This window comes from Dipteris shenzhenensis, chromosome 26 (assembly GCF_047967505.1).
Source record: "Dipteris shenzhenensis isolate YYH24624 ecotype China chromosome 26, Dip_SZ_1.0, whole genome shotgun sequence".
NCBI classification, from domain to species: Eukaryota; Viridiplantae; Streptophyta; class Polypodiopsida; order Gleicheniales; family Dipteridaceae; genus Dipteris; species Dipteris shenzhenensis.
Window position 1 is genome coordinate 50,309,243 of NC_141621.1, and position 21,711 is coordinate 50,330,953.

Consider the following 21,711-nt stretch of genomic DNA (forward strand, 5'->3'; position numbering starts at 1 on the left):
TCTCTCCCTCCCCTTCCCCAATCAACTCATCCCTCTTTCCCTCTCTCTCCCTCTCTTCCCAAATCAACAAGGGCAGTGCTCACGAGTACTTGTACTTGCTTGTTTATTTATTTATTATTTAAAAGGAAAACTCACCCACCTAATCACCCACCCATGGTCCTAGCGAGGCCCCATCGCCCTGAACATATGCTACATGCAGCAAGGTTTGAACACGGGCCATGCATTGGGAGGCAAACCGCGGCATCCACAACTTTGATTTTTAAACTCTCTCGAGAGCTAACCAAGCTGGAGAAATTGATATATTTGTAAAAACTCTCTCTCTCGAACTTTGAAGGCAAGGTGTACGTTGAGTCTTGACCATGGTTTTGAATTCCCGTGAAGTTAATCGGGAAACTGTCGTTCATTATTGTAGATCCTTGTTCTTTCCTGAGATATGTACGCCTAGCAACGTGATATGGGGGGCATCGCACATCCCGAAGTTTCAGGGAGCCACAGGCCTGTCTCCAATAGTAAGGCCATTGATCGCAGAGTCGACGAAGCTCACATTTCTAGATTGGAACACATTCTAGGCGGTGAGTATTTTGAATTGTCGTTTCAGTTGCGGCATCCTAGCCATTTAATTAACAGCTCTCGTTTGATTTAAAATACCACGCTTGACACGCTACGGATGACTCATGGTGAAAGCAACACTGCACCCTATCAGAATTCGAGTACCTACAGTTGTTCGAAAGCTCATCCCCAGGCTAATGCAGCAGCTTCCGTCAGAAATTGTATAGCAGGCTTCTTTCTGCTAAATCTGAACACATTGCCATTACAGGATTCCATATTGTCAATATTGTCATGGACATGAGCAGACGATCGGCGCTTGCGAGGAAGACTGTACCCATTGTTTCTTCTCATTCAATTCACAGAAGTTGCGTAAACATTTCAGTGTGACAAGTGTAGCAAATCAAAATCAAACACACCTTAGCCTCATTTATGTCGATATACTTTCAGCCGTTCAGAAAAATTTTGGGCTGAAAATACATGTTGTATCTCGGCCTCTGGCTGTGGAGGAAGTCAGTTACCTGACACGGTAACGATAGGCAAGAAGTTCAGCTCCATGAAAAAAATCTGACTCGTCTGTCTGAGCGAGAACAGCAAGTTGCACTGATTTTATCTGCAGCTGCACCAATTATAGTTTTCGTTTCATCGTTTTTAGGCTTAGCCTTTAGCTTTTATTGAATCACTGAAGTGGTTGTGAATCTTTCGTGCAACAGTTATCTGTGATTGATGAAAATGTGGCGTTGCTGCCTAGGCTGCTTTAAGCAGGCTTAAGATAATAGCAGTGTACTCTTTCAGCTCGTCATATTCAATATTTCATTGCAACAGTTGTCTATGATAATCAATACAGACGAAGTCTGGCCTTACAATGCTACCTACACTAGATTGAGGCAGGCTGAGATTTCTGTCCGCATAAGGACAAGATTTCAGTTTGTATTCTTTCGTTGGCTTTGTAGAACAGAGGTTCATCTGGTGTGTAGACACAATGATAAAAGTGTGAGAATATTTTGCAGGAAGATCATCGTCTAATGAGTACATAGGCAAAATTAGCACTGATCTAGATCTTGTTGAGATGGGAGCTTTCATTTTTAAATGTTCTGGTTATTCATGTTTTTAGCTTGCGGCACACTTCATCGTGTTCAAACCTGTCGGCATACTTTTGTGGCCTGAAGTATTTGCAGCATTTGAAAAGAAAACTTGTAGTCTATTTACTTTAAGATATGCTATGACAGGAAAATCAAGAAGAGCATTTGACACCAATGAAGATATATTGATTGGACAAGGCAAATATGCCAAGGCAAACAAGGTGAGCAACATTTCACCTTTGATTTATGAGAACACAGTTACAGTGGGAGGGTCAAGCTACAATTTAGTACTTCCTGGGTGCTATATTCCATTTTGTGGATATACATATTGTAGTTCTATTTAAAAGTACCTTGTTCATCATAAGAGTTTCCCTAAGACAGACAATATTCTTTGTTTTTGGAATGACTGAGTAGGTAACTTTACGTTCTGTGTTCCAAGGGAAAACCGGGCTGGACATGTTTAAAATAGAGTAAATGATCAAGTTTTGGCAAATCCTTCCGCTTATGTAGCTGTGCACAGATCACCTTGTAAGAACATTCCAGCTTCAAAACCACACCATAGATTGTGCTGGTTTCTATTTCTACTATCAGTGGCCATGTCAGTTGTTATTGATGTACCACCTAAGAAGCTCGATAGAGCATTTTTATGGCCTTCAACTTGGTGACTAGGATGGTTAATGAGGCATAGAGATATAAAATTGAACACTCATGATCCTGATCCTCAACAGCCTTCGGTGTCTAAGTCAAGACGAGGGAAAAGAGTCAGAGAGGATTGTCTCAAAGTGGAGAAGGTATGAGGGAGAACTAGCTGGTTGTCCAAAACAGTCATTCCAGGCTTCCAAAAGCTTCAAACTCTCCAATAGGGCATACGGGCCTGCAATGTCCACAAAGGACATGGCTGAGAGGCAAGTGAAAGAGAGGTGAGCTGAAAGAGGGAAGAGAGGAGCGAGTTGGAAGCTGAAAATGGCATGCAGAAGTGCCGCTTGTTTCTCATGCTAGGCCTGATGTAATGTGCCTTGAGTGCTTTGCTCTTGGCCATAGAAGTCTTTTTGGGAGAAATTCTACTTGGCTAGGCTTCTAGTGGGGATAGATTCAGCATAATGAGAAAGAATGATTGAAGAGTAAAACTGGAGTAAAGCAGGTCTCCCCCATTTGCCTATGTTCTTGTGACAACTTTAAGATTGTGTTACGAATCATGAAGAAGGAAGTTTGTTATTGTTGTTTATACACGAGACAAAATTGTGCTCTTGTTATGGAGCACCACCAGCCTGGGCCCTGGATGCCTTGGAGAAGTTTTGGGTATTGCAATCATAAAATCATTAGATCGATAGAGAAGGAGATTCTTATCACATTTAAGAGGGTAAAGTTAGAGATTATTGAATATACAAATATCAAGGATCTGAATTAGGAAATACTTGTAAATGGAAAAAATGATCTTGAAGCACTGTTTGTTATACAAAACAAATGCACGAATACATAGTTTTTCCATACGTTACCATACACATACTGCATAGGGGTACGGAAGTATGACATGAGTATGGGTCAGCCCCTAGGGCTGAATCATACGTGACCCTCATTTTACAAAAAAAAAAAAGAAACAAGAAAATATACAGAGAGCTACAGAACTTTCAACTTCAAACATCAAAATTGTATTAATTTTAAAGTCAAGAAATTAAAAAAAAATGTTTTTATGAAGGTATGGGAACCCTATTCCCCTCCCTCCCCAAAAAAAAAGCCAAGTATGATTGGCCGTACCATATGCGTATGGAATAATTATTTCATACAACCATACACATACGGACCCAACTATGCACAAGTGTCCACTTGTTGAGTTGGATGGTTAGAAAAGTATTGTTCACAATCTCGGTTCAAGTAGTCATTCTTTATGGATACCATGTGTGGGGCCTAGATTAGACAAAGAAGCTTGGAAGAAAGTCACAAAGGTACAAAAAAGGTTTTCTACTTTTGCAAAGGGAAGCTTTATGATAACACATGCTAATCATAAAAATCAAGAAGATGGATTGGATTGATTCCCATAAAGGGCTAGAAGGTTTTCTACTTTTGCAAAGGGAAGCTTTATGATAATACATGCTAATCATAAAAATCAAGAAGATGGATTGGATTGATTCCCATAAAGGGCTAGGATGGCTACTCAAGGGAAACCTTATGTAAATACATGCATCAACCGAGTGATGGAACCATCTATTCGTATCCATCATTCAGCCAGATTGGAGGAACGTGCTCTTACATGTCTTTTGGGGGTGGGTGCTTGCTTACCATGTGATGAAAGGGGTAACCAGCCTCGAAATTGCCAGCCAGCTAGAAAGCATGTGCTTTCTAAAAGTTGGGCCTGCTTTTCTTGCCTAAAATAGGTGCTTTTCTCTAGAAAGCAATAGTGTTCTTATAAAAAAAGCGATTTCCTTGCTTTCATGTGTGGGCCCTCTTTTAAGTTGCTCACCCCTTTTGCCACATGTTTTCTTCCCGAAATTGGGCACTCCATATCTACTTTTCTCTTATGGGACCTGCTTTTTGTGCTTTTCCCTTAAAACAAGGGCCCTTTTGCCATCTCCTAGGTCTTGCCACAATATCCAATACACTTTAACCCATTAAAGGTTAGCTAATGCATGCATTCTAGTTCTTTGGACTGATCCTAGTCCCTTGTGGGCCTCTCGACGATGCACATTAACCAATGCAACACAAAACTTGTTCTAGTTAACCGAAGTCAACTTTCTTTGACTGATGTCAATTTAATAAAGATTTCTCTTTATTCCTTGGGAGAAGTACAAATTTGTGACATCCCCTCGGCTTCTAATCACTTGTCCTCAACTGAAAAGCCTTTTAGTACAGCTTTAAAACTCGAAGGATACTTTTTTTAATTTTCTAGAAAAAAGTAAATTCTATTAATGCTTTAAAAAACCTTACAAACAGCTTCGAAAAGGAGCTGTTGATGAAAGTACAAAGGAAACACAGGCAATCAGCTATAGGAAAACCACTTGTTTTCGGATCTCACGGCTCACCACCTAGAGAGATTCCAAAACAGGAGCTAGCAACCGAGATGGTGGTCTATACATCTAGCGAATACCTCTCGCGAAAAGGGGTTAGAAGATTCGTGCCGGCCATGCTTGGCAGTAGCGCTCTTGCCTTTTGGTGGTCGCTCTCGAACTTGGAGTACCGCACTCCCAAATGGCGCACAAAGTGAAGATGATGTCCTGCCAGAGGGCCACTAGGTTAGCCGTTGGAGAAACCGGTTGGCCTCCCATCACTCAGCTGCATCGAGCGACCCACATGTTCCAAGCTGTAATGCTAGATATTGTCTCCCACACATTGTCCTTAGGTAGAGGTGGTGGGCGTGAATGGGAGGGCTGAGATGCGTCATGGATCTCTATTCAGGAGACTTGCTGTCCATGTATCCTGTATGCCGGTGAGATAGGATGAATCGAGAAGGCGTTCCGCCCTCTGTGAGCCAGGCCGCCATCCCCCAAGTGAAGTCTCTACTCATCCTTTGTGTGCTAGCCACAATCCTAAGGGACACCAACCATATCCGTTGTGCAACCTCGCAGCCCCATAGGCAATGGGGAATCGTCTCCAAAACCCCTACCGCATAGACAATGCATCTACCATCTACCTGAATCTGCTCCAGCTAGGGACCAATGGGCAAAACTCGAAGGATACTTTAGAACAAGGGTTCTTACCTACCCACTTGGCATTTTGAGCTTTACACGATATTTGAAGTTGGCCTTGCCCCAAGGTCTTTTCTTTTCGTGTGTGATACATAATTTGCTTGGGTTGAAGGATCTCCTTCGGATAAGCCCTCACGATCATGTATGGTCTGGAAATGGAGGATGGTGATGCAAGTGCTCAGTGAGCTCCCCCCTCCGCCCACGACGGCCTGTAGGCTGCCCGCTGCTCTTGTTTGCTTCGCCCCTGCCCCCTCCTCCTCGCCGCCCTTCCTCCTTGCCTCGCCCTTGCCCTCGCTCTGCCTTGCCCCTCTCCTCCTTCTCCGCTCCACCTCTGCCCCCCGCCCTGCCTTCTCCTGCTTCGCCCCGCTTCGTCTCCCCTTACTACTCCCCCGCCCCCGCTCCACCCCTACTTCCGCCGCCTCCTTGCCTCCCAACCTCCTCCTTGCCGCCTTGCACTTCCTCTCGTCCTTCTGCCCTCCCGCCAGTGCGCCCCCCTCGCCATTCCGCCTCCCCCCCACCTTCTTCTTCTCCTCTTCTCCCGCCCTCTTTCCTCTTCTTCATCCTTCTTCCTTCTCCTCCCCCTTGCTCCCTCCTTCCTCTCCTCTCCTCTACTTTCCCTGCCGCCCTCTCCTCTCTCCTCCGCCTCGCCTCGCCTCGACGTCCTTCTTTCTTTCCCCCTTTTTTCATTTGCCTCCCTGCAACGGGAGCATTTGTGTTTGTTACAGTGAAAGAAAATCTTGGTGGTGATCTTTGGTCTGGCCAGAGGGGCTCTATGGTAGCACCCTGGACTCCCACAGCCGTTAAGGTTCTTCTTTCCCCAGCTGACAAGCAACATGTACAACAGGCAATTCAGTCCCTCCAGGACAAGGCGCTTGTGGGCAGAATTGTGGGCCTCAGGCCTACACAGAGATAGGTGCGAGAGTGAATCCAGGCGAGTTTGACATTAGAAAGCGACCGCATCTAGGAGGTCACCATCTATGGAAGAGGCGTTTTCCTCATCCAGCTGAGCTCCCCCGTCACTGCCTTGACACTCGTGGAGTAGAGCCCCATCCTGCTTGGCCCGCATCTAGTTTACCTCTTTCCTTGGTATCATGGGTTCTTAGTGGAGGACATGGATATGACACACCATGTTCCACATTTTTTGGTAACGCTCCGCTTTCCAGGGCTCCTTAAGGAGTATCGAGCCATCCTTCCCTCCATTGTTCGGGCATTTGGCACAGTGCTCGAGTCTCCGCCAGACCGCCTCAGTTCTAGCAGATGATGGAGTCCCCAGGATCATATTGGTGGTTGAGAGCCCAGAGTCCCTCCCAGAGTTGATCCTCCTCGAGACCCTTGAAGGGGGCACACTTCGCCAGAGGGTGGAGATTTTCAGGCTACCAGGCCAGTGTCTTCGGTGCAGATAGATGGGTCACGTTGCCAGAGATTGCCCCCGTGCGCCTCCCCCCCTTCCCCTGGCAGAGAAGGCAAAGTCAGCAGGCCCAAGTCCAGCGTCCTGATCAATGTGGTAGAGACCTGTGGAGAGAGCCAGATTTCAGCAGGACATCTGGCGGCCTCCTCTTCTCCTTTGGACAGAGGAGACACGATGGATTGCTAGAGAGACTAGACCGTTTCTATGTTGGGGACTGGGCTACACAGAGGCGGATCTATCGGATTCTGGTAGGTACCACGATGTCAGACCACTCTCCAGTGGTACTTCACTTGGATCAGCCCTGCCGAGGTCTCCCCCAAAAGGGGGTCCGCATTCCAAAGGACCTCTTGCAGGACGAGGAGATCCAGCAGGTCATGGCAGGGATTTGGGAGTAGTCAGAGATGACACCATGCGAGGGCTGGGCTGTGTGGGTGGCCGATGCGATTTAGAGGAGCAGTGAGGAGCTGCAGGCTCACGCCCTTAGGTGGAGGAGGACCCTTCAGGAGCGTGAGCGGGATTTGAGGAGATAACTCGCCTCCATTGAGAGGCTCAGGGAGCAGGACCGAGGTTCTCAGTGGCTTAGCGACAGATTTGAGAGCGCTCGTCTTGAGCTTCAGGACACGGAGTTGCGGTGGGCTGAGTTCTCTTACCACTCCTCCCGGGCCCGGTGGGTGCAGCAGGGGGATATGATGACGAAGGAGTTCTTTTAGACCACTAGGCCCCAATCGGCAGGCACACAGCTGCAGCGTCTCCAGGATTCGCAGGGCATCATGCACATTGACGCGCAGGAGATTCTAGACCTCACCACCGATTTTTACAGCCAGCTCTTTCAGACAGAGAGGATGACCTTGGCTGATCTTGTGGCCCGAGATGTAGTCTGGGATCACGTTCCGACAGTAGTCTCGTAGGATTTATGCAGCAGACTTGAGGAGCCTTTCCAAGATGAGGAGCTCTGGGAAGCCCACAAGGCTCTCCCGAACCAGAAGTGCCTAGGTGAGGATGGCTTGACTCCGGCCTTCTTTCGGAACTTCCGGGAGACTGATTCCACCCCTTTTTGTTTAGCTTGTCAGGAGATTTTTGAGGGACAGTGGTCCAGCAGGTCCTTTGGCCGTTGGAGCAGATTACCCATGGAGGTAGAGTCGAAGCTTGACGCCCTAGAGCATCTGCGAGGGGCAGGGCAGCGGATGGGCGAGATCGACTTAGCCATTCTTGAGTCTTGGTGGGAAGGACTTTGCGCTTGGAGAGACAGTAGATGGTTGGGGCAGTTTTCCCGTACTGGTGTTCCCTTGACGATGTTGATGCAGCGAGGCAGCAGACACCCCGGCTTCTTCCGTGTAGGACCTAGAGGCCTACTCCAGCCACTCACTGAGAGAGACTACGAGATGGATGGGAGTCTGATGGGATTCACTGGCAGATGATCAGAGTGGTGGGACGTTTGGGGAAGGAGTGGCACATTGACCCTCCTAGTATCTTAGAGCAGGACACCCCTAGATGGCGCCTTTGGCTGTGGGAGGGTAGACCCCTGAGGGAGGTCTAGTGGGATCCGGGAGAGTGGTTGTGGCCTTCTAGGGGCGGCCTAGCCGAGCAGGTGGATGAGGTGCCCTTCTTTTCCTACACCACATGGATTGGTAGGATGATTTAGATGGACTCGTCAAGGTGGACCCCTCGAGGGAGAGGCATTGGGTGACCCAGAGAGTGCCCCGGGATGTTCGCTCCAAGTTTTGGACGCGGTTGTGGTCCAGTTTGCGGTCGAGGAAGATTTCATACTTCTTCTGGCTGGCCGCCCATGGAGGCTTGCTCATCGGACCGTGGTTGGAGCAGATGCGAGTGGAGGGGCAGTGCCATTGCTACTCCGATGGTGTCCTGGAGACTATCCCGCACTGCTTGTGGAGCTATCGTAGCACAGCGTGGATTTGGATGGGAACCCTTAGGATCATGACACGTATGCAAAGTCTTCAGAGAGACTACACCTGGGGGATGGTGGCTTGGTTGACAAAGGGAGGACACGCGTTTCAGATTGGGGAGATCTCCCCAGCCTACCGAATATAGGGTCAGAGCATCTAGAGGATAGCACTCCACGAGACAGTCTCTCCTGACAGCCTAGCTCCTCCTCCTCCTAGGGAGGATAGTGTTTGGGAGGTGGTAGCTAGCATCACGGCTTGGAACATTTGGGTGGCTCGTTGCAGTCTTGTGATGTGGTTGGAGCAGAGGCGAGTGGAGGGGCAGTGCCATTAGTGCTCCGATGGTGTTCTGGATACTATCCCACACTGCCTGTGGAGCTATCGTAGCACAGCGAGGATTTGGATGGGAACCCTCAGGATCATGACACGTATGCAGAGTCTTCATAGAGACTACACTTGGGGGATGGTGGCTTGGTTGACAGAGGGAGGACACGTGTTACAGATTGAGGAGATCTCCCCAGCCTACCGAATATAGGGTCAGAGCATCCAGAGGATAGCACTCCACCAGGTAGTCCCTCCTGACAGCCTAGCTCCTCCTCCTCCTAGGGATGACAGTGTTTGGGAGGTGGTAGCTAGCATCACGGCTTGGAACATTTGGGTGGCTCGTTGCAGTCTTGTGATGGGCGAGCCGGTTCCACCCTCGGCTACCCTAGTTGCAATTTGGCAGGATATCATTTACACTCTATGGTCCACTTGGGAGAGTGGGACTCCAGGCTCCAGGGCGACTATCGAGAGCTGTGCTCGTTTTTGCAAGGCTTGGCCTGCAAGAGTTTTCTACATCTTCACCCTGCGAGTGATTCGCTAGTTGTATAGTCCCCCCACTTGGCTGTTAGCCCCAGTACCAGAGATCCCCTAGGCAGTGAGCAGGGTTTCTCTGGAACAGGTGGTCTCTTTCTTTCAGCCTTTCCGGTTTTTTTTCCATACTCAGCACCTTCGGGGCTGCTGTTTTGTATGAAGTCTTTCAAGCATTAATAGAAGGTTCCTATCTTTGAAAGAAAAAGAAAAAAAGAAGGATCTTCTTTGTCTCTTGTGCCTTGGTGGCTCTTGATATCTGGTAACTTCCGATCATTGACTTAGATCGGTGTTGTGGCATTCTCTGCTCCTTCTACTTGATTGGCCTTCCAGAGCACTGGGCAGCCACTCGCCCTTCTTTCTGTGAATCTAAAGCACTTGCTTTCCTTGCAGTGAATCTGGTGTTTCGTTCTCTTCAAGGGCACTGAGCAGCCATGGGCCCTTCTTTTCTTCGCAAATCCATGCCCTTTTTATTGGCAAATCCATGCCCTTTTGTTGGCAAATCCATGTCCTTTTTCTCGCCAAATCCATGCCCCTTTCATGTGGAGTTGATTGCTTCCTGATGGAAAAGGTTTTCGAACACAAGCATGGTAGAAATCCATTAATTTTCAATTCTTTCTTAACATCTTCCTTGCGGATAATCCTCAAACAGTTTTTGAAAGAAGACTGGCTGTTTCTTCCAAGGGCTTTGTATTCCCCTCGGCTTCTTTGTCTACAACTCCATCTTCAAATTTGAATAATAGAAAGCCACAAAATTAGAGAAACACTTGGCCAATGATCACTTGTACCAATACTTGAGTATATTAAGCTCCATGGACTTCTCATTTATGAGTAGTGTCTTCCTGAAACAAATTTTAAGAAAACAATCCACTATTCTTCTTACATTGCCATACAAGGGTTAGATCTTCAAATAAACATAAGGCAAACTTAATCAACATAAAAGTGATACTTAGCCTGATATGTTTGTAAAAACTATACTTAGCTTGATATGTTTGTAAAAACTATTCCTTGAAGCCTTTCTTTGTCTTAGATGTATCATCGAGGAGGCGAGATCACGGAAGCAAAGGGTTTATTGTTGCTTTGTGGATTTTCGCAAGACATTTGACACGGTCTTGAGAGCCCGCCTCATACGGCGCCTACAGGACTTGGGTTATGACCAGGAGATCATTTGGGCTATCATGGCACTTTACGAGAGTTTCTGGCAGAGTTCGGGTAGGATCCGGGTGGATAGACGAGATCGTGAGTACCATCGGGGTCAAACAAGGGTGTCCTTTGTCGCCTACCTTGTTTGGCCTCTACATTGACGAGCTTGAGACAGTGATGCAGACACAGGGGGGTGTAGGTTGCTCTCTTGCAGGCATGCTGATCCAGATTTTGCTCTATGCAGATGACGTGGCTCTCTTGTCTTCGTCAGCAGAGGGGCTTCAGAGACACCTACATGCACTACAGTCCTTTTGTAAGTCTCATGATTTGAAGATCAACTTGGGTAAAACCAAGGTCATGATCTTCAATACATCTCGAGCCATCATGCGTCAGGAGCAGCTCACATTTGCGGGGTCATCTGTTGAGATAGTTTCATCATACACTTATCTTGGGGTTATCTTCTCCAGACCGAGCTTCACTATGAGACCGGTGATGCAGGCACGCTTGAGTAGAGGGTATGCCTCATTGGCCAGGCTAGAGAGGCAGTGCTTCCGCTCACACTTTCAGGTTCCACGCACCAAGGGGTTGCTTTTTGACTCCTTGGCTCGCCTAGCGGGGATGTACGGCAGTCCTTGTTGGGGGCCAGACTTGTCGGATACAGAGTGGGCCCGTGTGGAGCGGCTACAGGTTCTCATGCTATCACGGATGATTCGTGGTAAGTCATCCGTTCCTCACCAGATCATTCAGGGTGAGTTTGGGTCATCCCCTTTACAGCTAGATGCTGCATTTCAGGTCATCACATATCTGTACCGAGTTAGGGAATATGGGGATTATACCTCGAGGCGTAGCAGGCTACCATGGATAGCTTTATCCTCTTCTATGGCACTTGCAGATGGCACTTGCAGCAGGAGGAGATCAGAGGTGCTGGTATGCACGTATAGAGAGATGGTTTGAGCGACTGGGGCTCCACATGGATAGACTACCTCCCTTCCAGTATAGCATGGATGCTCCGTTCTCTCCCCTTTTATTACACGAGGTCAACCAGGTTATCCGTGAGGATCTACTACAGCTACACACTTTTCAGACTTGGTTGGAACCGAGTGAACTCCCAGTGAAGCTTAGCTTCTACAGAGATCACTTCTTACATATCACAGTGGAGGGTTTCATTGACCCACTAGGATACACACAGATTCACCTACCCCACTCGATGAGGATCTCTCTTGGGCAGTTCCAGGTCTCTTCACACAGACTTCGCATCGAGAGCGGCAGAGTTGAGCCACTACCCAGGGAGCGGCGCATATGCACACTATGTGACATACAGGAGGTTGAGACAGAGAAGCATTTCATCTTCAAATGTCCTGTGTACTATGAGATCCGAGGACGTTTCCACTACCTCTTTAGAGATAGTTATGGGATTTTAGCCCATTTCCTCTCCTACCTAGACCAGTGGTGTTTGGCAGGTTTCATTCATGAGGCATCTAGATACCGCGAGAGGATACTCCGAGCACGGAGATAGGAGCAGACTTTTGTGGTCCATGGTTCCATGATCACGCCGGAATCCGGCGTGTCGTGCTGCTCTGAGTCCTCGACACTCTGCAAGTCTGCTAACCTCAGAGTCAAGTACTGATGCATAAATCTTGGACATGACATGTCCAATCATAATGGTCGTGTAGTTCTCCGGGCTCATGGGATCCCCTGCCTTGTGGATGGGTGAGATAGTGTTAATGGTCCAAGTGTGTGGAAATCCCAAACAAACCGCTTCATTAAAAAGCTTTGCTAAGATCGGGGCTAGGAGGTTAATCCCATATGCAATGAACTCAGTGCATAGTCCCTCATGATCCTTCGCTCGGCCATTATGAAGTTTCATTACAGCATCCTTTATCCCTCCTCTAGTGAAGAGGGTGCAGGATGTGGGACGAGGCATGTGTGAGAGGCTAGGGACTGGCTGATTTGGGATGTGATAAAGTGTGCGTGCATAATCAAACCAGATCTGGGTGTCAGTGAGTGGCGGAGGGGACCGTCCTTCTAGAAATCTCCGCTAGAAGTCCTTAGAGTTGTTACTAAACAAAATGTTCAGTAGCTCCTTCTCGTTTCGACGAACGAAGTCTAGTTTCTTCCTTCGTACCAGTCTACGGTATTCACGTAGCGTATCTGGTGCGCTCGGAAGATTGCTTTTGGTTTCGAATCTGAGTTGACGGCGTAAGGCCTTACACTCATCATTGTACCAACTATTACAGGGTACAGTTCCAGGGGGTGGTGGGCGGGTGGTGTGGGGAAAGGCGTGAATGGCAGCCTCGTGTAGTGAGCGGGTGACAAGGGCAGCACGATCCTCTAAAAGGGGTATGAAGTCAATATAAGCGAGAAGTATGTACAGACGGCCAGAGTAAGAAGGTGAGTGATCCCGATCAAAGCGTATATCATGGTAGGTGGAGTAAGCACTGAGTGGGGTGGAAGGTGCTGTGCGAAGGGAGGTGGAGATGCGAAAGAAAAGGTATGTGTGATCAGCCCCTGGGGGGAGAGGTGCTACAGTGAAGTCAGTAATGCGAGATGTGAAGACAGGGGATCCCATGATGTAATCAACAACACGTGAAACCACCTGAAGCGGGCCATCTGTCAAGACCATTATAGATAATGAGATCATGTATTCTGCTCAGGTCTAATAGGGCCTGCCCATAGGATGAGAGTGGACCTTGCCTGTCAGCCGAAACCCGTAGCATACCTGCCTCCTCAAGGTCAACATCTGCGAATCATCTCTGAAATCAAGAAGTGGTACCTGACGGGTCCTTGTCCTCGCGTTGAAGTCCCCCACTAGAAGGACTTCTCCGCGGCTAGAAAAGTCAACGATGGACTGATAAAGGGCAGCAAATGGGGATGTCTCATCATCACCTCGAATATCTCTGGCAAAGTGGGAGGTCTCCGGGGGGAAGTAGCAAAGGGAAGTAGCAAACTGCAACAAACAGATCCTGGCTATCCATGTGTCGTATCCGGATCCAAAGAAATCTGGAATGTGTATCTCTCTGCTCTATTGAAACGATCCCCCAAAGTGTGGATTTGAAAAGGACTGCAACTCCACCTGAACCTCGAACTCCTCCTGTACCCCTCGTCTCATCTCTGTAGGCAGACTCCCATGTATATCCGCTGACTATTGGGAGAGGGCGCTCTGGACTCTGATGTGTCTCTGTATAGAAGACTATGTCATGGCCTGTATATGATTCCGAGAAGTTCCCTGGTTCTGACCATAAGGTACCATTACAGTTCCAAATGGTGCAGGACAGGGTCTCGGATACCTGAGTCTCATAGGCCCCGCTTCCCTATGTAGGGGAGGGGGCAGGTGTCCTACGGGGGCCTGTAAGAAGTTGCCCCTCTCGTACCACTACCCACTTCCCCTCCTTTCGGGCCTGATCCCGTTGCTGCAGCAAAGAGCGCCTCTCCTCAACTTGTAGAGGTGTGAGGTCCTCATCCATAGAGATCGCTGGCAGAGTATGCCTTTCACGCCAGAGAGTCATTTAGGACACAGAAAGGAGGTAGGGTCAACAAGCAGTTCTTCTCTACTCTTAGCCCCATACATAATAGGGGGAGCGTCTCACAGCTTGTTGACTCAGGCGGAGTTCTTTAGACACATCCAGAGGCTGTCTTGCAGGTTGTCGCAGATTTCTATGCCTCCCTTCTTACAGCAGATCCAGATACTCAGGCCACAGATGATGCTAGAGTGGTTATTTGGCGACACTTACCTTGGTTGGTGACAGGGGATATGACTGTTTCACTTGATGCACCCTTCACCAATGTAGAGTTCATGATTGCTCTCTCTGTCCTTCACAAGGGCAAGTGTCCTAGTTGAGATGGACTCACCCACTTATTATTTATTACTTTTTGGGATCAGATTGGGGATCATATTACCTCATCCCTGCAGGGTGTATGGGACTCGGGTGAGATGCTAGACTCACTTATGGAGGGCCTCATTCATTTGATTCCAAAAGGGGGTTGCATGAATTTAGTGTCTCAGTGGAGACCGATTACCTTGCTGGGTACCTTGTACAAAACCCTAGCTAAAGCTATCAGCCTTCGTCTGCAACCCTTTCTACCAAGTCTTATCCATGATACGCAGACGGGTTTTGTGCATGGCAGGAGCATCTTTGATAACATCTTCTCAGGATAGCATTGGATTTGTTTTGCATTGCGGCAGGTGCACACATTAATTGGAACAAATCCAATGGCTTTTGGATTAGTGATGAGGACTCTCCAGTCTGGGGGATTGACATAGGGTTCACTTGGATTCAGAGGGGAGTCTCCGTCAGATATCTGGGATGCCAGGTTGGGTTGGGCATCTCTCCGGCACAGCCATGTTGGAGAGTATCAGGAGGAAAATCATCTTTTGGAGTTCAGCCAGACTTGACCTTGCATCCAGAGGTGTGGTTGTGAATCAGGTATTGTTGGCCACTACTTGGTTTGTTTGCTCATGTTCATGCAGATCTAGAGATTGTATCGCTTAGCTCATGAGACCTATCAGGAACTTCCTATGGAGCGGTTTAGATGGCACCTCAGATGTTGTATCCAGGGTGGCTTGGGAGACCCTCATTCTCCCCGCAGGAGAAGGGGGTCTCAATATTATTGACCCGAGCTTGCAGTGTATGGCCTTGCTCTGCAAGTTTGTAGTATGTGGATTGATGCCTGGACAAGAGCCCTGGAACGATTTTTTCTCATGCAGCATTCAGTCTTGCACCCCTTCTCATGGGGGAGATTGGTTGGACAGCAGCAAATGGATCTTTACTCATGCAGGGATTCTCTAGAGCAGCCACTGCCAAGAGAGTTACTTTTTTCAGAGTTTGAAGGGGATCTCCTTTCTTCTCTGAGTTTCCTTCAGGGTTGAGATGGCATTTTCAGCCTCCGCCTTGGTTCCTTATTAGCTCACTTTGAGCTGTTTTTTCTTCATGCATTGCATGATGTACTCCTGCATTTGAGCTTGCTCTTGCGGTTTTCATTCATACTTAATGAAGTGATTTTCTTGAAAAAAAAAAGGTGGCAATTGTACGGACGATTCATTATCAGCACCACATGCCTCATCACCGACCAGTACCAACTCAGTCACTAGAATCCCCTCCAAAGTCACCCCCTCCCTCCATGGTGTACAGTGGGCCAAGGAATACATCACCTTTGTCCTCTCTTGGTAAAGAACCCCAAATGTCTCACAACCATCAAGGCCTGTCACTAGCTTTAAAGGTGGCCTAGCCTTTAGGCGACCATCCTATGCCTTCAAGGTACAAGGCGGTGGTTAAGAATGTCACTAGCTTTAAAAGTGGCCTAGCCTTTAGGCGACCATTCTATGCCTTCAAGGTACCAGGCGGTGGTTAAGAATGTCATCAAAGATCTTCAATCTAGTTTTGAGGATGAAGGAAGCTCACCTCAGTTTCCTTTCCGAAAGTTCAGAACACTGAGGTTCGCAAAAGGAGATGATGACCCTAGGAAGAACGGGGACAAGGAGGAGCAAGCAGGTTCTTCCACTCTCCCCCAAGGAAGCATACTTCCCATAGACAAGGAAAGGCCATTGAGACATGGTATGGCACAAGACAAAGGGAAGCAGGTGATGGAGGAACCATTACATGAGTCAATGGTTGGACATTTGCATTTACACCCTCGACCTCGAGTGAGCTTTGACCCTTGGACAAGAGCTTAGAGGATGAGGTCACAAAAGGCTACTACCCAGCTCTATTCCTTGATTGACGTTTTGATGGAATTCAGGCCCAACATTGCCTTGCGTCAACTTTTTTTATTGCCTCCACAGATCAAGCACCACACCATTGCATTCTTGAACTGCATGCCAGGGGTCGACAAAAGGGACCTGTTCAGGGCGGGTCCACACTAGAGATAGGACCGGCTCACGATGGACTGACACCAAATCACTGCCGGTGTACATTGCCCTCATGTGTGAACAAAGTCCCAGGCTCACTGTGGATATTAATGGGGTGGAGCTGAAGGATGTCTTCTTGGATGGTGGTGCAGCTGTGAACATCATGTCGAAAGGTATGCTACAACAACTGGGTTTGAAGTTGACAAGTGACGTCTATTTCCAAGTCTGCATGGCTGATCACCACAAAGTGAAGCCTATGGGAGCAGTCAAGGGTGTTAACATGAAGATTGGCAATGTGAGATTCTTGTACATGTTTGTCATCTTGGATATGAATGAGGATGAACAAACCCGTCCTTTACTTTTTGGTATACCATGGTTGTGGTTAGCAAAGGCCATTCAAGATTGGTCAACAAACACATGGAGTTCGGTTGCCCTTAGGATCTACATCCCTAGAAATAGATATGGTTACAGGAAAGGCATGGCACCGACCCCTAGAATTAGGGGAAGAGGATTTTGCAACCCAATGGTAGGATCTTCCCCTCAAAATGATTGGCTCACCTCCTCCATCTTGTGTGTGAGGAAGGCCTGCCTCTTACGGCATGCCAGTTGTCATGAAATCTGTGTTGTCAGATGGCCAAAGGCTTGCTCACGTGTAAGGTGAGATCTCATCTCTATGCACTCGTCATCAAATTATGAATTATGAGGCATCTTCCCAACTGGGGCATGTGTTGCGGATCGAGTCGTAGGAAACTATCTAGCAGCAGTGTTCTGTACCACCAAAACAAGGGTGTACGATGCATGAGTGAGGTCTTACATCTTCTCTAAGTAGATCCGGGCGCTCACGGGCCAAGTGGCTCACATAGATTGGATCAAGAGCACAGCCAAAATGGATCTGGACACAGGTGGGTGGGGGAGGGGCTCACCGTGTGGTTGGTGTGGCAGTCGATATGCTAGAAGCCAGGTTTGAGTGGCTAGTGCCGAGTGAGGGAGGAGGCACAATAAAGTCGTGTATTTGTGATACAAAGGATAGGGGGCCATCGGATAAGCCACTGTACTTGTCCCTTTGTCATGTGGGAAACAAGTGAGCCCGTCAGATGATATATATAATCAAATCATGGACAACCCCCAACTCAAGTAGGTGTTGCCGATATCCTTCCACATGCAGTGCATCTGCTGAGCACCTCACTATCCCAAGCTCTGTTGGATCTAGCTCGGTACTATAAGGGAGTTAGAGGCCAAATCTAGCAAGCCCACCTGTGCGTGCATTGAAGTCACCAAGGAGGAGGGTGTCTTCCTGGCTTTAAAACTCCATGATGTCATCATATATATCGTCTAGTATGGGATGTAGTCCCTCTGTGGTGATCTCATGCTTGCGCATAGGATGATGTATCTGGGGGGAATTTTGAGGGGGCAATAGCACACCGCAATGAAGATCGGCTGTGCATCTAGTAGCTGGACTCGTATCCACATATGTCGTGCATGCTCCTCTCTCTTTTTTTTGCGCAAAAAGTAGTGCTAGTTATATTACTTGAAAACGAGAGTACAAGAGGGCCTAAAGGCCAGCGGGCTGCAATCACAAAATGGATACAGCCCGAGGAGCCAAAATGCTAATTACAAGCCTCTCAAGACATAATCATCGGAGAGTGGACAAACAGCCACGGTGGGGGGGAGTAATGCCACTGAAGACTCTGAGCAGAGTGCTGGAAGAACAGCTCTCGATGGTCCCAGTCGCGAAGGAAGCGCCGTCTCTTTTCCTTCCCTGCCCGGGACTCCCCCTGAATCTGATCCCACTGACCCTTGAGCGTGTGAATGATCGTGCTCCAAATGTCTGCTAGGTTCTGGGTAGCAGAAGAAGCCTGATCTCCTAAGGTCTGCGCGCATCTGGAAGTCCAGATATGCCAGCCTGTAATGCTCCCTATGATCTCCCAAACTGGGTGCCGAGTCATCGCTCCTGCATCTGTCTCTGTCAGATGCCAAGGGAAGCTGTCCATGTATGCCCAGGTGGCCTGCGTGATGAAGAAGACTGGATCCTGCCTAGAGAACTCATAAGCCAAGTGATGTCCCATCTCGCTGCTGCACCAGCAAACGGCTCCCCAAGTGACTGGTCCTAGCTCGGGTACAGCCCTCGCTAAGATCCCCATGACTCCCTTCCAAACTGTCTGCGCATGCGAGCAGCTCCAAAGGCAGTGCTTCAGGGACGACTCCTCCTGAAAACACATCTGGCAGTGCCCCTCCTGCCCCATCTGCCTCAGCCAGCTGCCAACTGGTAGCCCCCCTTGTGTGCCACCATCCAAAGAAAGTAAGAGATCTTCCTCGGCCGCCAGCTTGCCGAGAGAGTCTTCCAGAATGTGCGAAGAAAGACCAGAGATATCCCTTGGGCATACCAACTATGTGCCTGTGTGGGTAGCCCGCGCTGGAGAGCCCCAAGAGCATGCCTACCAGTACGCGCACTGTAAGAGAAGAAGGGGGTAGGGTTCTCTGAGGTCTCCAATGGTGGCCAGCACCACTCCCGTGGGTCCCACTCCACCTCTGTCAAGGAACGGCCCTCCCATATCCAGAGTCTCCAGTCCTGGTCCTGCATAATCAGGGGGTCTATATGCCACGTTTTCCCTTGCAGCCCTATGATGTGAAGGCGCTGCCAGGGAAGCTGGGGGTCGATCACGGCCTCTCTGCTCTCGAGGCGGCTATCATCGACGACGGAGAAAAGTGGATCGAGGAGTCCGAGAAAAGGCCTGCAACCACCAAAGGAATGCCCCGAGGTGTGAACTGTCCTAGCCACCTCTCATCTCCCGGGAAGAGCTGTCTGGTGACCATGGGAATCCTCCAACCTGCAGGAATGGCAGCATCCATCTCCGCTCGCCGAGCCTGGATCCCACGTGCCGTACCTACCGCCGCTGCCAGCTCGCTTGGGCTCAGCTGGCTGTAGACGTCCCTTCAAACCCGGAGCGAGCGGGCGGGCGGGCTCACGCGCCTAGAGCGCCCAAGGGATATGGGATCTCTCTCCAAGTTGGCGACCTGTATCATCTGTCACCTGGCTGCTCCAGATCAGGGGCTGTCTGTCTATCTCCTCTCGGCAGCTAGGGGGAACCTGGGAGAGGCTGTGTCGCAACTTCCTCCAGACCGAGACAAGGCTACGGAGGAAGGGGGAACGGGGCTGAGTCAATGGGGCAGAAGTGAAGATCCACCGGATAGATGGCTGCCAATCACCCCCTCTCTGGGGGGTACACGCGCTGAGACCATGCTGAAGCAAGAGCTTCCACGTCTGCCCTCCTGGGGTTAGACCGCGGATGACTAACTTGCCAAGTAGTGCCTGACTCTACAGTTCTGGATCTATGATGCCAAGGCCGCTCTCTGTCTGGGGGAGAATGACCGTCTGCTAGGCGACCCGGGCTCTGGTGGTGCTGGAACCATCTGAGCCAGACCAAAGGAAGTTCCGTACCAGTCTCCTCAGCTGGGCTACACATGATCTCGAGAAACACCAGCAAGAGGCCACATACCAAGTGGTGGCAAGAAGGACCTGGTTGACCACAAGGGCCCTACCTGCCAAGGATAGCCGAGCCGTGCTCCAGAAGGCTAGCTTTCGTCGTATGGAGGCTAGGACCGGTAAGAATTGCTGAGCTGGCGTGATGTCCAGGCCTACTTGGAATCCTAGGTAACGTGTCGTCTGTCCTCTAGGGATCCAGCGAAACCCCAGGAAAATACCCCACTGTGAGCTGGCTCCCGGATCCGTAAGAAAACCAACTGACTTATGCCAATTGATTTTCGCCCTAGCGGCTAGGCAAAAAACCTGTAAGGATAGTCTCACTCGCTCCAGTGACTCGATATCAAATCTGCACATATAGGGCTGTGTCGTTTGCATACTCGGAGTCCAGAAGTTCTGCATCGTCTCGAATAGGGAGACGCATCCCGCGAAGACCAGTGGTACGGGCTCGTAGGAAGTGGGTCATGGCCTCCGCAAAAAATAGGAAGAGGTAGGGCGCAAGCGGGCAGCCCTGACGCACCGAGCGCTCGAGGGTGAATCTCTCCCCCATCCTGCCGCTGATGATAACCCGGGTGGAGGCCGACCTGTAGAGGCTAGCAATACCTCTGATCCACTCGTTCGGGAAACCGAACCGAGAGAGTGTACCTTCCAAGAAGGACTAGTCTACCTTGTCGTGCGCCTTCTCAAAGTCAAGAAGGAGTATGGCAAGGTGCTGGCCACTGTGCTGGGCCCACTCCGTCGCCTCTGAGAAAGTGAAAATGTTGTCCAAAATGCTGCGATCTTGGACAAAACCAGTCTGGGTGTCATGGATCAAGTTGTGTAGCAGGGGGCGGATGCGGCTACTGATCATCTTGGCGAGGATTTTGTAGGCAGTCGGGAGGAGGGTGATAGGGTGCCATTGTCTGATCTCCTGACAGTCCCCCCCTTTGGGGATGAGGCAAATCAAGCCTGTCGCAAGGCTCTCTGGCATCTGTCCACTGGAGAAGATATGCTGGAAGGCTGCGAGCAAGGGCTGGTGGACCTGCTCCCAGAAGGTGGTGAAGAAAGCTCTAGAGAGGCCATCCTCACCTGGGCATTTTTGCCCATCAATAGCGCTCACCGCATCCTGCATCTCTGCCACGGTGAAAGGGGCGAGAAGGGAATCACTCATGCTAGGCTGCACGAGCAACGGTGTATACCTCCACACCTCCTCCCTGCATAGGCGGCCACGAGGGTCTGGGGGCTCCTGCTGAAAGAGGGATCTGTAGAAATCTGTCGCCAAGTCCCGGACCTCGTCTGGATCTGTCCTGACACTACCATCCTGCGCTCTAAGAGATCGGAGCTGTTCCTCTGTTGACCTCTGGCCATGAGTCCTGAAGAACTCTCTGCACATCCTATCGCCTTTCCTAGCCCAGAAGGACTTGGAAGCATGAAACAAGAACTCTGAGCGTCGCTGGGTGATCTCCTCTAGCATGGCTCGGGCTCGAACCTCCTGCCGTCTGAGCTCCTCAGAGCCCGGAGAAGACTGCTGCATCCGCTGAATCGAGGCGAGATCTCGTCTGAGACCCCTCTCCTTCGCCCACCACTGCTGTCTGACCTGAATTGCCTCCTGCTGACAGATGAGACTAGACTCGGCAAGCGCCTGAGCTACCTGTGCTGCCATATCCCCCATGGGGTCCCAATCCTGCTCCCACAGGTCCACTATCCTGCTGCGAACCGCTGCTCTGGAGTAGATGGAGTCTGGGATCCGGCATGAGCGTGGAGGTGAGGAGTGACAGGCTGAGTCCAGGACTA

The 21,711-nt window shown here is 49.5% G+C and overlaps 1 protein-coding gene across 2 annotated transcripts in view; it reads left to right on the forward strand.

Moving 5' to 3' along the window:
* The first annotated feature begins 315 nt into the window (after positions 1 to 315).
* LOC147885228 (uncharacterized) overlaps positions 316 to 21,711 on the forward strand; it is a 93,275-nt gene continuing 71,879 nt past the window's right edge. For both annotated transcript variants that reach the window (XM_087397475.1, XM_087397476.1), the window contains exons 1-2: positions 316 to 572; positions 1,776 to 1,849. In XM_087397475.1, coding sequence (XP_087253601.1) covers positions 455 to 572; positions 1,776 to 1,849 — 192 coding nt within the window. In that variant the 5' untranslated portion in view covers positions 316 to 454. The remainder of the gene's footprint in view (positions 573 to 1,775; positions 1,850 to 21,711) is intronic.